At 32.5% G+C, this 18133-nt stretch overlaps 1 protein-coding gene, 1 long non-coding RNA gene and 1 other non-coding gene across 3 annotated transcripts; 1 reads left to right on the top strand and 2 right to left on the bottom strand.

The window, feature by feature from the left end:
• The first annotated feature begins 9172 nt into the window (after nt 1-9172).
• LOC110720109 (ABC transporter G family member 9-like) lies at nt 9173-14463 on the top strand. The gene is made up of 4 exons (XM_021899107.1): nt 9173-9891; nt 12051-12852; nt 13163-13488; nt 13743-14463. Exons 1-4 carry the CDS (start codon nt 9763-9765, stop codon nt 14409-14411), a joined length of 1926 nt encoding a protein of 641 aa, XP_021754799.1. The 5' UTR covers nt 9173-9762; the 3' UTR covers nt 14412-14463.
• Nucleotides 14464-15402: 939 nt separating this feature from the next.
• Nucleotides 15403-17424, bottom strand: LOC110720107. Its single transcript, XR_002511271.1, has 2 exons — nt 16986-17424; nt 15403-16318 (listed from the first exon to the last, which is right to left on the bottom strand). It is a non-coding gene; the product is annotated as an uncharacterized LOC110720107 (long non-coding RNA).
• A 624-nt stretch (nt 17425-18048) lies between these two features.
• Nucleotides 18049-18133, bottom strand: TRNAM-CAU. The gene is given in 2 exon segments: nt 18049-18084; nt 18096-18133. It is a non-coding gene; the product is annotated as a tRNA-Met (tRNA).

Genomic DNA, 18133 nt, shown 5'->3' with positions numbered 1-18133 from the left:
AGTTGGGGTTGAGGCCGTGTCCGAGTAGGCGGCGCGCTCCCGCTGCTTATGCCGAAGGTAATCTCTTGCGTCCTTCCATCGTCTGGACGGCTCAGGCTCCTCTCTTCGAGGTTGTCTACCCCTCCCCCAGCTGACTGCGTTTTCTCCAGCAAGTCAGAGAAATTAGTCCGTGTCACCCTCGAGGACTTTCCGGTCGGCCTTCGAAAAGGAGTGTTTCCAACGTCCGTTGCATGGACCGCTTTGCTGTGCGTCTTCTTTGGAGCCCTCTGCTCCTCTCTCCTGGGCGGCTGCCTAGAGGTAGAGGCTCCATTTTCAATTTCTTTTCTGAGTTTGTTAAGCGCGGCCTTAAGAGAGGCAGCGGTAACAGGAGGGTCATCAGCTTCTTCAAATGTGGCTATCAGAGGATCGCTAGTACGGATCGTAGGATTAAATCCTCTACATGTCCATCCTCGCCTGGATGAGGTGTCTAACTATCTATTGCCATAACGTACGAGTATCCCCACAGACGGCGCCAAATGTTTCGGGTGTTTTTTGGATTTCCTGGGATACTAATCACGCTCTTCTGGCAATGAGTCGGTCCCACCTGCAAAACAACGAATATTCCGATCAACAGAATATTCGTCTCTGACGATCAAGTCAGTGATTAGAACGGAAAAGGCTAGAGAGAGAAAGTAGAGAGAAGTTGAAGCTATTTAATGTTCTGTTGTTTTCAATTGTCTGAATCCCCCTCCCATCATAAATGATTGGGGTATTTATAGGGGTGGGACTCATGCCCCTCTCTAGGGTTTATACCCTAGATTTGCGTGATGTGATTGGCTGTGCAATCAGCGAATGCCACGTGCTACTCTGGGGGCGCCGTTTTGCGGCTTCCATTGTTATCTCTCGGGATTTGGGCCCTGACGTTGCTAGGGTTTTCTGGCATGTTGATTGTTAAGGGAACAAATGTCCTTGACACATGGCATCTTCTCGTGACGACACGTGTCACCCTCTGACTGGGCCACGTGTCGCGACGAGACTGGCCTGCGGCTTTAAGGGCTCTGAATTACGTGGCATCTTCTCGTGGTGACACGTGTCGCCCTATAACTGGGCCACGTGTCACTATGGGATTGGTTCATGTATACGGGATATTTTTACCCACAACAAGATTAACATGCATGAGGAATGAATATATAATCCACAAGGGTTGTTATGCACTTTTTCAGAATTGAATTTGAGTTAGAAACGAAGAAAAACGATGTTTTACAAAGTGGCAAAAATGACCTTTGTCCACTCTTTTGATCATAACTCAAGTTCTACAGATCGGATTGATGAGATTTAAATTGCGTTGGACACTAGACTTAAAGAGCTTTCCAATGATAGGTCACACGCCCAAAGAAGCCTTCTAGAACAGAAGTTATGGTCGTTTTAATCCGTGCTATCTACCCTGCGACCAAACCCCGCGCCCACTCGACTTCCCAGCGCACTGCCAGGCCGCGGGGCTGACCTGCGCCCGCAGGTTCTGACGAGCAGCAACGCAGCCCACGACCACGAGGCTTCGTCGCTGCACATACATCTTCACTGGTCCCTTGATCTATCGATCTTATTCGTGCCACGTCATCTTTTATCATCCAATAGCATTGCAACTTTTGTATTTATTATTTTCTTATTTCTTTTCTTTATTTATTTTTAGATTAGTTTTAGGATAATATAAATACTTCAAGGGATATTATTTTTCCCTTATGCCTTTTTATACTTTTTATTTTACGTTTGTTGTAGTTTTCTCTCTAGCCCTAATTTTCTCATGGGCAACTCCATGGATTCACCATGGATTGTTCTTGAGTTTATTAATTTTATTCATTGAGGTAATTTTATTTCTTTATTTTAATTATGCTTTCTTTATTAGATTTAGCTTTAATTATTTCTTTCATGTTTGAGTAGTTTAATTTCTAGGGTTTGGGAATCCATGTTTATACTTTAATTCTTGATTGATATTATTTATGATTTGATTATTAATATCTCTAATTGATAGTGTTTTATTGTTAATCGTGCAACCTGATCAATTGTTTGATTAATTATTGTTGATAAGAGTTTGAATCGAAAGATCTTACTTTTAGAGGCTTCCCTACAATTAGCAATTCTGATTATGTTAGCGACCGTACTGCATATGTTGAATTGAGAGCGTTAAGACCCGACCGTAGGCTTAGCAATTGCTCTAGAAGATTGATTGATTGAATTGTTATTGATATTTGATAGATATAGAATTAGAAGCATGGTGAACCACAACCCTAAGTCTTTTTATTAATTATTTTTTCCCTCTTTTAATTTAGACTATATTTTCATCCCAATTTCGCGACATTGTTTAGTTTCTCCATACCTTGAAAGCTAGATTGAATAGCCATCTCTCTGTGGATTCGACCCTACTTACCCTACTACATTGTTAGTTGGTTTTGTTAGGAATTTATTTTTGACAGGTGTACGACAACCTATCAGGTATATATATATATATATATATATATATATATATATACACAATTGATTTGCTTGGAGAATCATAAACCCTAAACTCTAGAAAATTCTAGAGTGATACAAGATGGACATCCACAAATATGTTTAGATAAGAATAAACCATATATCTAGAATATTCCAGAATGATATAAAGAGCATAATGGTCATCCACACGATATTTCATAACACTCCCCATTGGATGTCCATTATCGAAGACTGTGCCTCGTTAAAATCTTATTAGGAAAAACCGTGTGGGATAAAAACCTAATTAAGGAAAAAGAGTACGACATTCTTCGTAATGCGCTCGAGATGCTGCCTCATTAAAAACCTTACCAGGAAAACCCAATGTGGGACAAAACCATGGTCAAGGGAAAAAGAGTGCAGCGCGTATTTTCTTCCCCTGATGAATACATAACTTGAGATCTTTTAGTGTCGCAGCGGCAATGAATCCAATATGTTGTATATCTTCTAATAAGTTGGTAAAATATCACTTGTTGATCTTCGATCCTTCTAAATTGAAATTGCATCTTCAAGTCTTCACGTGGACATGTAAAGTGTCTTCATTTCACCATATATGTGTTTATCTCTAATATCACCATTCCAAATCTCTATTTAATAGTTGATTAAAAAGGTTAAACTCATGCGGTTATGACTTCTTCTAGAAGTCGTTAATAATAAATATTGATGATCATTATTTGATTTAACATTCATTAATAATAATTTGATGACAAACTTGATATTATTAATGTCATTCTTCAATCTCATATGAATTATAATATAACATATGTAATTATATACATTGAACATGGTTTTTCTAGACCATAAGAAAACATTCCCGCGCATAAGTATTCCATTGATATTATTTAGATGTTTCATGATTGACATGATAGCTCTCTTGTAAATACAAATAGTAAATCTTACTAACTCTCATATGCTCAAACTTCAGGTTGAGAGGTCAATAATGTAGATACATAGATTTTTCAAGAGTTTGATAATAATTGCAATATTCAAAACATAAAAATTTATAGGGTTGGGCATTTAATACGTCGTATATAAGTTCTTCAGGAACTCCCTTTACATGATTCATAACATGTTATTAAATAAGTGTCATCAATAATTTCATTACAATTATAAACCCATTGGAATATAAATATCTCTTTCTAATTTTTCATCAAAGTTGTAAATATGTCTTACTATACTTTGAATGAACATTCACATACACCACAACCATTGTAAGAAATTAATCCATGCAATATGAGATATATAAAACATAATACCATATTAAACAAATTATACAATGAGTAATGCATCTAACTTCCTACATATGCAATAAACCATTAACTTATGACTCACATGCACATGAATATAAAACTCAAAATGATGCAAGACAATGTACAATGTGGATTTAAAAATCCACATTTCATTAGACTTCTGGTCCATGATAAACTTATGATTATTATCATTATGTCGACATCAAAATGGACATATATTTCAGATCCCTTATTCACTAGTCCACTCTATTATGCATATGCATATTATTCATCGGTTCCATTATGTACAAGTATCATAAAATTCCTTTAACTTACATTCTGCATGCTATTTTACTATGAAATCTGAATACATTTCTCATTGGTACTATCATAACTTTTCTTACATCATGGGCCATCTATTATAATAATTCAGATATCTATACCACTTTTAGGGTATTTCATACACTATGGTATTTATATACTATTACACTTTAGTGTCAACTGCACTATCTTGCCAAATATCATATCTATTAAACATATCTTTATTTTGGAACCGATCATATACAACCTACACTTCAAGTATAGTGATTCAAGTACAATTGGCAAGATTTCATCTCAATATATACACATAACTAATATGACCAAAATGTATCTTCAACGCTATGCAACATGAGTCATAACTGAATACAAATCAAATCATAAATGTGCAACATATCTTGATAATATATATACAAAAGTTGGCATATATATAACTTTTCAAACTACCATTATAGGGAACATAAATATTCTTTATATATTTAATTTTTTTTTTTCGATTTTCCCAACTTTTGTTATTTCTTCTCCTCCTAAGTTGGTAAAATATCACTTTTATAGGGGCGTCTAATTCTATACCAACTTAGTTATATAAATTTGCATTAAAAGTCATTTCATTAGGAGGATCACAATCAAAATTTAACTCTTCTGGAGAACAATTTCGATGAAGAATCATTTATTCATTAACTTTATATTTCATGTATATTTATTATTAAATTTCAATAATCTTTTCTCTTTTGGAGATCAATGTCAATGGGGAGACATATGTTGTGCAGTTGTATGTTTTTCTTTCTTCTCCTATTTCATATGTGCTGACATATAATAGCCTCAATCAAAAGAATTGTTATACAAGCATAAATCACTTGCTCATAATTCTAGTAGGTGATGATCTTCTGGATCTTTAAAGACTTAAATAGTGTATTTGGTGAGCTTCTGATCACTTGATAGTTGACAATAATATGTAAATTATTCTGGTGAACTTCTGATCAGCCATTACTCCTTTATATAAAAAAAATCAAAACATATTAAATCTTGAATTTTTCATCAATATAAATTATTATAACTCACAATCCAAATATAACTCAATCTCACTGTTTTGCTTGCCATTCAATTCATTTTATATATTTAACATTGAGAAAGCGTCAGCACATTATCAAATGAAACTTCAGGTTTCCATTACGGGTAATTATTATTAAACCCGGATGGCCTAATTTAACTATCACGTCTAAATTTGAACTCTGGTCAGTTTTCAACACTAGTGATCACTTTACTGTATGCATGGCCATGAATGAATGTGATGTGTATTAGAACACCAACATGTGTTTCTTTATACAATTGGCAAGACAATCAATTAATATTTTATCCAATAATTACTCATACTCTACTGGAGTTTAAACTATAAACTTGATACATATATATTAATCTTGTTGGATATTTCATACTCTTCTGGAGTCTTTTATATAATCATGAAACATATGAACTTTACTAAAAGTGATTTCTTCTAGAAATGTAATGATATTTACCACTTCCTCAAATTTGTCATTGTTAATAGTGACTCCTTTCCTTTTCAAAGATACTTAATTGTCTTTAGAACCTATTGATTTATCACGTTTCAGGCATGCTATAGGTTCATCAATAATTGATGTTGTACTCTTAGGACATCAATTTTAAATTAGAGCATTTACAACTAGTATATGATAAATGTCATTTGTTTATATCCATCTTCAGGTTGGTATCATTTCAAAATATTTAATTAACATGTGGCCACTTCTATAAATAAATCAAAAAAAAAAGTTGATATTTAAGTTATTGTATGTATCAAACTGACTATCAATATATTTTATTATTTATATGCAAGGATTACATACAATCTCCCCCTAATCCTTGCATATAGAGGAGTATTATTTAAATAATGCATTAATACGATAAGGTACAATGAATTGAGAGTCATACCGTTTAGCACTTTAAAGCAATATATGTTATGTACTTGAAATAAATTGCCCTTGGCTAATCAATAAAACATAAACAACCTTAATCATAAAATCAAATATGATGTATACAAAGGGTAATTGATCAACAAAATATTAAATATAAAATAAATAAATAAAGGCTCATAATTAATAGACGAAGAGCTAGCGTATTGGTTTAATTTGAAATTACTCAAAAATTGTGCCAAACATAAGACCAAAGTCTCATCCTTCCCTCATTTTCAAAACAGTTGGCAGATTTCCAAAGATGCAACAAATTTCAAATCTTACAGTATTTGTCAAACATTTAGACACACTTTTTTTTAGGCTAATGGTTAGCGATACATATAAACATTAAATATATTCTTAGAAATTGTATAAAATTAGGAATTTATGACAAAAAACGTGTAAATCAGTGTAATTAGTGTTTATATTTTGATGATTTTCAACGGGCAAATAAAAGTTTATCTGCCAGATAAACGAATTTTTTTAAATATGGTAGCATTTCTGTAAATATATTGAAAAAATGTGGTTATTTATTCATTACTTTTGATGAGCGGTTCAATTAATGTTTGCAACTTGCTTTTACTGTTTGGTAAGGAAATTACACTTATACCCCTCAATTAGTATATGAAAAGACGCATGTACTCTTCTACTAGTACTTGAAAAGACAATTATACCCCTAGATAAATAATTATCTGGGAAATTAACTGGGTACAACTCTTTCTTAATTTTTTACGATTTTCAAGTTTAAATTTTATGCTTATATGTAACCTTAAAAGCTAGGTATAATATTTTCCTTTTTTATATACTCTCTTAATAGTGGTGTGTCAAAATAGATTAATAGTGTGTTAAAATCAATTTTCCAGTGAGTATGAATACTTTTTTAAAAAAAAATAAAAGATTTCCATAAATATTGCAAGTACCGAAGTACCCTGTAGTAGCTTTAAAAAATAAAAATAAAAAATAAATAAATAAAAAGTACCCCGTAGTAAGAATGTAAGATGGCAATCCTATAGTATCGCAAAAGATTTTGACAAAATCATAATAACATTTCCTGAAATCATGGTAAATTTTAGCAATTATGCCAAAAAAAAAAAAAAAAAAAAAGTAAAAAACAACCAAATGGGTAATTTATAAGCAAATTGTGTTTCCCTTCAAAAATAAGCAAATTGTGCCAACCCATTATTTACTTTTATTGTTGGCTGTACCTTACTAACACACAAGCATACTCTCTCATCTCACTATCTCAATTAGGCCTTTTGAGTTTTGACTACTTTTCTCACCTACTCACTCCCAATATTTGTTTAATGATAATTAGGTGCTTTTAATCACCCTTCTGCATTTTCTCATCCCTTTATTAATATTGAGATACGTATCACTTATGGTAAGTTATCGCTAATCGATTAAAGGTCTGTTCATATTTACTTAATTTCAGTTCAGTTCACTTCAGCTCGTAATTTCCCTCTTTCATAAAATATTCTTTTCAGCTCATTTCACTTCAACTCCAATCAGTTCAGTTCAGTTCAACTCCATTCACTTCAGTTCACCTCATTTTATTAAATGTGAACATGCCCTAAGTATTTAGCTAATTACTTGAATTTTTATACTTGATTACTTGTTTTACTCCCTTCGTCCATAAATTTCAATCATACTTCTAGCATTTATTCCTCATATAATAGAGAGAAGTAGGAAAGTAATTTAGGGCCCGTTCTCTTACGTTGAAGTTCTTTAGTTTAGTTTAGTTTAGTTCAGCTCAGTTCAGTTCAGTTTAGTTCAGTTCAGTTTAGTTCAGTTCAGCTCGGTTCAGTTCAGTTCAGTTCATTTCAGTTCAGTTCAGCTCAGTTCCTAATTTCCTTCTCTTATAAAATATTCAGTTCAGTTCAGTTCAGCTCAGTTCAGTTCAGCTCAGTTCAGTTCATTTCAGTTCAGTCCAGTTCAGTTCAGTTCAGTTCAGTGCAGAGTTCAATTCAGATCAGTTCAGTTTAGTTCAGCTCAGTTCAGTTCAGTTCAGTTCAGTTCAGTTCAGCTCTGCTCAGTTCAGTTCAGTTCAGCTCAGTTCAGTTCAGTTCAGTTCAGTTTAGTTTAGTTCAGCTCAGTTCAGTTCAGTTCAGCTCAGCTCAGTTCCTAATTTTCTTCTCTTATAAAATATTCAGTTCAATTCAGTTCAGTTGAGTTCAGCTGAGTTCAGTTAATGAGAACAGACCCTTAGGAATGGAGGGAGTACTTCTAAAGCACACTTCATTCTATAAGATGATCTGAGATATTATATTAAGATATTGTAATTATGCATTTGTTAACTATTACTAGAATAAAACATTGTTGACAACATCTCTCCTCAAAACTGTATACGTGTCAAATTTTATGAAGTTTTTTCCTGCCTAAAACCATTAATGATATCATTTTTTTTGTGATAGTTTTTTTTTTTTTTTTTTTTTTTTAATCTGAAAGGATTTTTTTTTTCTTTTGTGTGATGCTTGGTAAACAAGATAAGTAAATTCTTTCAACAACTTTAATCTAAAAAAAATATTTAAAAAAAAAAATCAAAGTATAACAAATTGAATAGCAACTGTATTATTATTATTATTATTATTATTATTATTATTATTATTATTATTATTATTATTATTATTAAAGATCTATGATTCCCCCTTCTTAATTCCTTAACACTAATATTCAAATGTCTAAAAAATTTCTTGATATATTCAAACTGTTTTTCTGTTCTCCTTTTAATGAATTTATGACAAAATAGAAAAGATTCATTGTAAATACAAGTTCTATACTATGATTTTTTTTATTAAAATCGTGCAAGGGGATAATCTAGTTGAATTATGCAAAAAGTAAATTGGTTAAAAAAAATTAAAATAAATAAAGAGTATACGAAGTATATATTATGATATCGCCATGTACTACGTATCAGCTTTGTTTTTTTTGGTAAGTAAATGTTTTCATCATATTGGTACGATTTTGATTCTATTTTTTTATATCCTTTATGATTTTACAAATTGGAATTCGGATTGGTTATATTACACTATTACCTTTAATGGAAAGTGTTCCGAATAAAACAACATTTACATTAGAGTGTAAAAAAGTTCACACAAACTACTAAAAAGCCTAATCACACCCATAATTGCAAGTAAATTACCTTATTAACCCACCCACACCAAACTGTATTCAATATATATAGGGAAGTTAGACATTGAGTAAGAACACAAAATTTTGTTCTATTCTATGCTTATATGATATTATATTTTTCTTATTATATATAATACGAAATATACGTTCTTTTTATTTTTTATTAAAAAACTTTTTAAAAAAAAAAAATTGCTTTTAAACTACAAAATTACAAAACCCTTTTTTCTTAATGATGTTGTTGTGTTGCCGACCCCTCATCTCATGGAATCAAAAGTTACACATATTAATTCAACACTTCTACCAGAATTGATAGGAGATATTCCGGAGATTTCTAAACAACTTTATTTTTTGTTATTAAAATTACTTTTGAATTTTGATTTTCTTTTTAAATATAAAAAGAAAAAAGATAGAAACGTGAGTACTTCTTTCATATATACTCAATTTTATCTTTTTATAACTCTTATATTCCTCTTCATATATCTTGCATGTAAAGCTAAACAACACTTATTAAATTGTAAAAAATTTAATAAGTTTGTTATATTGTTACACATAAACATACCCTAATTTTGATTATTTTATCAATATTTTAGTTACATAGTTTTTTTAGAGCATTAATGCGAGAAGAAAGAAATATGGATGCGGAAGAAGTACAAGTGAATGATTTAGAAGCTCAACAAAAGAAGACAATGGAATTTGATCGAACCAAAATTCAGAAAAAGGCTAAGCAACCCGTTACATTGAAGGTAATTTTGTTTTTATTTTGTTTATATATCTTTATTTATTAATCTTTAATGTAATCTTGTTGCATGAAGTATCACTTCACATGTAGTTAAAAATACGGACTCCATATCAAGAATTTTATCGGACTCAAATCTGAATTAGTCGGAGTTTAATAATATATTCTTTGAGGATTTATTGAATTTATCAATGAATTAGAATCCTTGCTGGGTTTTAGATGCATCTACGTTGAGTTTGGCGTTGAATGTGTATGAGAGTTATCAAGAAAAACGGGGGTCGGAGGAAAAAAATAAAATCAACATCATGAACTGGAAAATTCTTTATCTTTTTTAAATTTCCTAAGATGAATGTGATTTTTTTTTTTTTTTTTCTTTTTCGGGTGTAGTGAATGTGATTTGATGCATAGTCAAATTTTCTTTTTTTCTAATGGTCTTTGCACTTTTAGGTTTACTAAAGACACACATAATTAATACTACTCATAATCCTATAAGATATGAGAGTGGGTTATACAAGATCTTGTGATCGATTTTCATCACCTGCTTTTGTGGTTCTTTAAAAAAAAATCTTTTAAGATGTGTGTTCAACTGTGGCATTTTTAATCAAAAATAAAAAGTTGTACTTCGTTTGTAATTTATACTTTGCAGTCTTGTAAATGTTTTTTATCTATTTTTTCACAAACAAAAGTATAGTTATTATAGTAGTATAAACTTGTAGGATGTCCAAAAAACAGGTATATCCCTCACAATCCTAAGACATACATTAACATTTATTCTTATCAATCAACAACCAATCTACTATACGTTTATACCAACACAAACCATGGAATATAATTTGTAGGGACTAAATATAAAGTTGTTTCTTTATTCTTTATTCTTCTAGGGTAAGAAAGTGTTTTTTTTTTTTTTTTTTTTTTTTTTGGTCTGTTATATACAATTAATAGATTGAATGAGCATTAGGGTGACTGGTGAGGTAGGTAAACATAAAGTTTCTACTTTAAAAAATTAAAACTTTAAAGAATTATCTAGAAAAATTAATTAACATATACTCCATACTATACAAATATTGCACACTATACGTATGTAAGCTCATGTAATCTTGTATAACTAACATTGTCAGTTTGCACTGAACCTACAGATGTCTAACCATGTTAAGTGTTACCATTACTATACCGCATTGTCCCAACCCTATATTGACCCTATAAAATATGACCCTCTTTGACCCTGACCCGCAACCGACCCACACTAACCTTAACCCGACCCGCCCAATAACCAGGTCCAGTTACAATTACTCAAAAATAAAGTCAATACTTTAAGCAAAAGTTTCCTAATCATTAACAATATAACTTGTAATTTTGTTGGTGAAAATTGATGAAAATGAGGTTTTATTAACTTGTGATTGAGGAGTATCTTACTTATAAGAAAAGTAAATGTCATTAATCATGCATTAAGATTAATAGATGACCAAGCTAATTTGATTACACTTTACTTTATCTTTTCTAATTTTAGTGAGCTATATAACCGATCAAGAAGGTCCAAAATACTCTTCTTGGAGAAATTTTATAATGTCATCATCAAAGGATGTCATATTATCGAAAAATATTTCATTTCTAAAGTCATCATAATATATGATGTTACCTTTGTCTAAATAAGACACATAATTATGATGCATGCTACTATGTCTTGTTGATGCTCCTTTGCATCTACAATGATTTATACGGCCAAGTAAAGTATATTTAAAGAATTTCATGATTAAGGGTCTGTTCAACTTAATTTCAGTTTAGTTTAGTTCCTAATTTCCTTCTCTCATAAACAATTCATTTAAGCTTTATTCAATTCAATTTAGCTCCAATCAATTCAATTAAGCTCCAATTAATTCAATTTGATTCAGTTCATTTTTTTTTTCAATAAATTAGAACGGGCCCTTAAAAGTTGATTACGAGTGTAGTGATACATTACTATTCATGGTCACGGAACACAATTTATTTTAAAAGCGTACTTTGATATTATGTGCTATATAGTATGAAGTATATTTTATCAAAATTTCATATTATTTGCAATTTTGGGTATTATTTATTAGATATAAAATATTCAAATGTTCGAAAGTATTACATTTATCATGAATATGTATCACATGAACTGAATTTTTTTTTTCCCCTCATTTGCAGTTTAAGGATGTGGTATACAAGGTGAAATTTCAAATACCGAGCAATAAAAAGGTTAAAAACACTGCAGATTCACCATTACGAGAGCGGATCATCCTAAATGGGATATCGGGTATGGTAAAGCCCGGCGAAATGCTAGCAATGCTCGGTCCATCAGGAAGTGGTAAAACAACCCTTTTAACGGCCTTAGGTGGCCGACTAGGCGGCCACCTTACAGGAACCATAACATACAACGGGAAACCATTCTCGAACCAAATGAAACGTAACACCGGTTTTGTAACACAAGATGATGTGCTCTATGCTCATTTAACCGTGACGGAAACTCTAGTATACACTGCATTATTAAGACTACCAAACACATTTACCAAAGAACAAAAGATTGGTGTAGCTGAGGATGTTATACTCCAAATGGGCCTAACTAGGTGCAAAAATAGCATTATTGGGGGCCCATTTATGAGGGGTATATCTGGTGGTGAGAGGAAGAGGGTTAGTATTGGGCAAGAGATGTTGATTGACCCGAGCCTTTTGTTCCTCGACGAGCCCACATCGGGTTTGGACTCAACCACGGCCCAACGAATCGTGTCGACGTTGTGGGACCTAGCACAAGGAGGGAGGACAGTTGTGATGACTATACATCAACCTTCAAGTAGGTTGTTCTATATGTTTCATAAGGTCTTATTGTTGTCTGAAGGTAACTCTTTGTATTATGGTAGTGGTTCTGATGTTATGGACTACTTTCAAAGTGTTGGGTACGTGCCCAAAGTTCCGATGAATCCGGCTGATTTTCTCCTAGACCTTGCAAATGGTACGTGTCTAATGTCCTGACTTATTTATACCATATACGTACATATAAAAAACTTAAAGTTCGTTTGGTATTACTGTGGTTTTCTGTTTTTTTGCTATTTTGATTTAATGATTTTTAAAATAGTCAAAGTTATTAAAATCGTGATAGTTTATGACAACAGAAAAGTGGAAATATTTTCTGTTTAATCAAAATTAAAAAAAAAAAAAGAAATTGAAAACAATAAACAATGTCAAACAAGTCCTTTATTTTCTGAGTGAAACTGTTAAAACAATTAGCGAGACTCTTTGAATTTAACCTTTGTGAATTTCAGGGGTGTCCCCGGATGAGTCAGAAGATCAAGTGACGGTGAAAGAAAGACTAATTATGGCATCCAAGAACCATATAGCAACCAAATTGAAAGCAGAATTGCAAGAAGAAGACGGTGTGGTTGCTGATCATAATAAGAATGAGTCTAATACGAATGTTGGGAAGTGGCCAACTACTTGGTGGCAACAATTTATCGTACTTCTTCAAAGGGGTATGAAAGAGCGAAAGCACGAATTTTTCGATGTTCTTAAGATCACACAAGTCATTGTTGTAGCTTTCCTAGTAGGACTTTTATGGTGGCAGTCCAAGATCACTCACTTACAGGACCAGGTAACATAATTAATTACTTCGTATATAACTATTTATTTTAGGGTAATGCTCTATGTAGCCTTTAGGCTTATGAATAAACATTTAATAACTTTCCTTATTTGGTACAAAGGATTGCATGGCAAAATCACGCATAAACCAGTGTAATTGATGTTTTTTTTTTTAAAGCTTTTTATATGTAACTTTAAAGGCTATATATAACATTTTCATTTTTTTTTTGTTGGTTCATGAACATTGATATGAATTTTACTTTACAGACTGGACTGCTATATTTCTCAACCGGATTTTGGGGTTTCTTCCCATTATTTCAATCCATCTTTGCATTCCCGCCAGAACGTATGGTACTCGCAAAGGAACGATCATCAGGAATGTACAGACTATCATCCTACTTCATAGCGCGAATGGTTAGTGATCTACCAATGGAGCTAATACTACCCACAATATACATTGCCATAACTTATTTTATGGGTGGACTAAAGTATAAGGCCACATGTTTCCTCTACTATTTGTTCTCTCTTCTCTTAAGCATCATGGTTTCGCAAGGCCTAGGCCTTGCGCTAGGTGCACTTGTCATGGACCTTAAGGCCGCGACAACCTTAGGGTCAGTGCTCATGCTCACATTCCTCCTAGCAGGCGGGTTCTACGTTCAAAACATCCCTGCCTTTATTAAATGGATTAGGTACTTATCGATTATGAACTATAACTACAAGTTGTTGCTCGGGTCGCAGTATAAGCTAGGGGAGACTTACCCCTGTGGTGAAGGTAAATTGTGCTTGGTGGAAGATTTTCCTTCTGTTAAATCAGTAGGACTTAGAGGGCAGCTTGTTTCCGCGGTTGTTTTGGTTGTTATGTTTGTTGTGTATAGGGTAATTGCTTATGTTGCACTTATGCGTATTGGTGTAACGCGAAAAATTAAGAAAGCCTAAATAATGTATGCTTAGCAATCTACTAGAGATTTTGGTAGTATTTTGATCTTTACCCTTTAGCAATTATGTTTGCAAGATTTTATGCAATGTATTATAGTAGCTCTGACAGAATAACATGCATTAAAAATTATAACCGGATACCCAACCAGATGACCAACTTTTAAAAGCTAGCCATGACCTAACTCAAAATACTAAGCCGAGTTGTAGGGTATTGGATATTTTTCTCAAGCTTGTTATTTAAAAATTATATATTCTTACATGCACTCGGGTGTATCTAAAGCTGTACACCCTGAAAACTTTAAACAACAGATGTAGAATGAAACAAATTCTGAATCAACTAATCAAGCGACAAGTTGAGATACTTTTTCCAATCCCTCAAGTTTATATATACCACCTTGATAATTTGATGAATGAGTTGTGAGTTTATAATAATTTGATGAATGAGTTTTACCAACTTGCCACTCTTGCCCAAAATAATTATTCCAATACCATGTTAAACATGTTTAGTTGGCATCTACTCTACAGGGAACAAAGGAACAAGCTGTTACATATTTGAGATCCAATAAATAGATAAGACACAATTATTGAGAATCACACACTAGTAAAAACAAGAATTTTAAGAATTGAGTATCATACAGAGTACATGCAAACTATAATTTTTTTTATTTTTTTTAATTATAAGGAGGACCCTGATCAAACCTTAACCCCTCATGGCTTTTAATCTGATATTTGCAGGTTAGGCCCGCATTTGGGAGTAGAGGGGAGGGTAAGATATCTTTATCCCCAAGTACCCTCACTTGGTAGGATTTGAACCTCATACCTCTAGGATTTGAGGTAATAGTCTTACTAGATGAGTCAACACTTTGTTGATTTAGTACATACATATTTGATGGTAGTCATAGTTTGGAACCACTAATCGATGCAAGAAAGATTTATCAAATCAACAAACAAGAACACAAATTTTACTTAGTTTACTAACAATGAGCACGAATTGGTAGGGAAGGAAATTTTAATTGAACTTGAGAATAGTAAAGTTTACAGAATAATATTGGCTACTTTAAATCCAAACTAACAATTACAATGACAATTACAAACACTAACAATCCATCATAAATGCATGCTAATTGCAAAAATTAAATAGCTAATCTGAGCTGGGAAGTGGAGATTAAGCATATCTATAGTGAAGGAAATAGAGCAGCATATTGGCTAGTCAATCAAGAAATTATACAAAACAACATTATCGAGTTGATTCAAATCCCCTTTTAACTTAAGGTCGTATTTTGCATAATGATATAGTTAACATGTTCTATATCTCCTTGATTTTGTTTTTCGCGTTTAATAGTCTGGGGCCTAGGCCCCCATGTGCACCCAAAATAAATAAATAAATAAACATTTAAAGATGTTTACAAAATTTATACTCACCCCGTTAGTACTAAGCACGGCCACTTTTAAAGCTTTTCATTTATCTTATACAAGTATTTTCTTTACCTTAAATTTTCTTTTTGAGTAATAAAGCATAATACTCAAAAAGTACTAAAATTTTTCTTTAATTAGCTAATTGATTGATTAGCTAGTTGCATTTACTTGTATTTTTTTAACAGTTGATCATCATCATCTTCTCATTCATCATCATCATCAAAGAAAAAAAAAATTACTTGGTATTTCAAGATTATGAGACCCTTTTTTCCGAGATCCTTTATCTAACCACCAACTTTTGACACGCCATTAGTCGGCTATGACAAGAATTTATGGGTATAGATGCTATCCTCAATTCCTCATTCTTCACACTTACATCTTGGTTTATATGTACTTCGTACTAACTCATTTGATGCCATCCTTAATAAGACAACGAAAAAAAATTACAACAATAAAATAAAAATTCCAAAATCAACACTTTGATTCTTCACCTGCATCAATTAAAACACTGAATTAATAAAAACTCACAATAAACTAAAATTACGAAAATTAAACCCAGAAATCACGATATTAAAAGCAAGAAAATAAACCCAGAAATTCCCCCCCCCCCCCCCCCAAAAAAAAAAAAAAAGAAAAAACCCAAAAAATACTCACGAACTGAAAATAAAAAAATTAAAAAAAAAACCCAGAAACTCAAAATTATAAGAAAAATTGAAAAAAAAAATACAAAATCCACGAATTACTTAACAAGAATGGCTTAACACAAGTACTTCATCCATTCTTTTTAACATGCATGTACCCAGGAAAAGACAAAATCCCCGAATTTTCTCTTTTAAAAACACCCAGAAAACTCAAAAAAAAAAAAAAAAAAAAAAAAACCCAAAAGACACATGCATGTACCCAGAAAAATAGATTAATTAAACACAATTTTTTTTTTTGAAAGAATTAAACACAAAATTAAAACGAGAAAAATCGAATTAAAATATAAAACCGATTAAATTCGGATAATTATACCCAAAAAATTGACAATACTCGAATGAAAATCCAATAATCAATTAAATAAACCCAGAAAAATCGATTTAAATCCAAAATCAAACCCAAATTTAAATCCAACAAACTCGATTAACATCGAATTAAACCCATAAAAAAACCTCTAACCTCGAAGGATACCCAGAAATTGTTGTTGATGTTGATGTTGGTGGGCTTTGCAGCGGTGGTCGACCTTTGTGGTGGCGGCGGCGGCTTTGCGGCGGCTTTGCGGCAGTGGTGATGTTGTGGTGGTGGGCTTTGTGGTGGTGGTCGAATTTGTGGTGGTGTAGATCAAAGAAAGAGAGTAGATCGAAGAAGCTAGGGAGAGGAGATGAAAGAAGATCGGTTAAGAGAGAGGAGATCGAATATGGGAGATGAGAGGAGAGAGAAGGGAGAGGAGGAGAGAAGGGAGAGAGGAGAGAGAAGGAGATATGAGGGAATGAATAAAGAGCCGGAGTGACCGAGTATATTTAGGGTTAATAATGTGATGAACCGGTTTTTTTTTCCATTTGTATTTTTGGCACCGGTTTGATCTGAACCGGTGCCATTTCTCTTTGTCTAAAAACCCACCCATTTTTAGGCCGATTTTTGGCACCGGTTTGGCCTGAACTGGTGCCATTTGGGGGTTGCCTTTTTGTATTTTTCTACTAGTGTAATATTTTTAACATATACAGTTTCAACATAGGGTGTAGGTTCTTTCAAAATCTCCACAATAGTAAAGGACTAAAGGTTTATGAGGAGGAAGGTCACTAAACAACATTAGACCACACCACTGAGCTTAAAAATGAAATTATCAAATTTTGAGGAAATTTGGTTGTCTAGGTACTCTTTTTGATAGTAGATATGCCAACTAGAGAAGATTATGAGTCAAAGGTGGTAAAGTCTTTTTGATCAAGGGAACTAAAAGGAGAAGAGGAAGATTATAATTAACTCCGTCCCTATAATTTTTCTCCAAGTGTTACTATTTGGGTCATGCCATACTTTAAATTTTTTATAATAAACTCCTGATTATGTACGCGGAATATTATAATCATCTAAAATCTTAATAATACCATTAATACATCTCATTGTATATTTTATTGACATTAAATTTTTATTTTATGTGTAATTATGGAAATGGAGATATACACATTTTAGTGACCATAAAAGTGGTGTCCAAAAAAAAAAAAAAAAAAAAAGAACAAAACGTTTTTGGGGTGAGAGAGGCTCGAACTCTCGACCTCAGGATTACTCAGAAGCTATGAGACCTACGCGCTAGCCAACTGCGCCACCACCCC

The sequence above is a fragment of the Chenopodium quinoa genome, unplaced genomic scaffold (assembly GCF_001683475.1).
Source record: "Chenopodium quinoa cultivar QQ74 unplaced genomic scaffold, ASM168347v1, whole genome shotgun sequence".
Classification (NCBI taxonomy): Eukaryota; Viridiplantae; Streptophyta; class Magnoliopsida; order Caryophyllales; family Amaranthaceae; genus Chenopodium; species Chenopodium quinoa.
The sequence above is the reverse complement of the archived record's forward strand: the minus strand, read 5'-3'. Positions and strand labels throughout refer to the sequence as shown.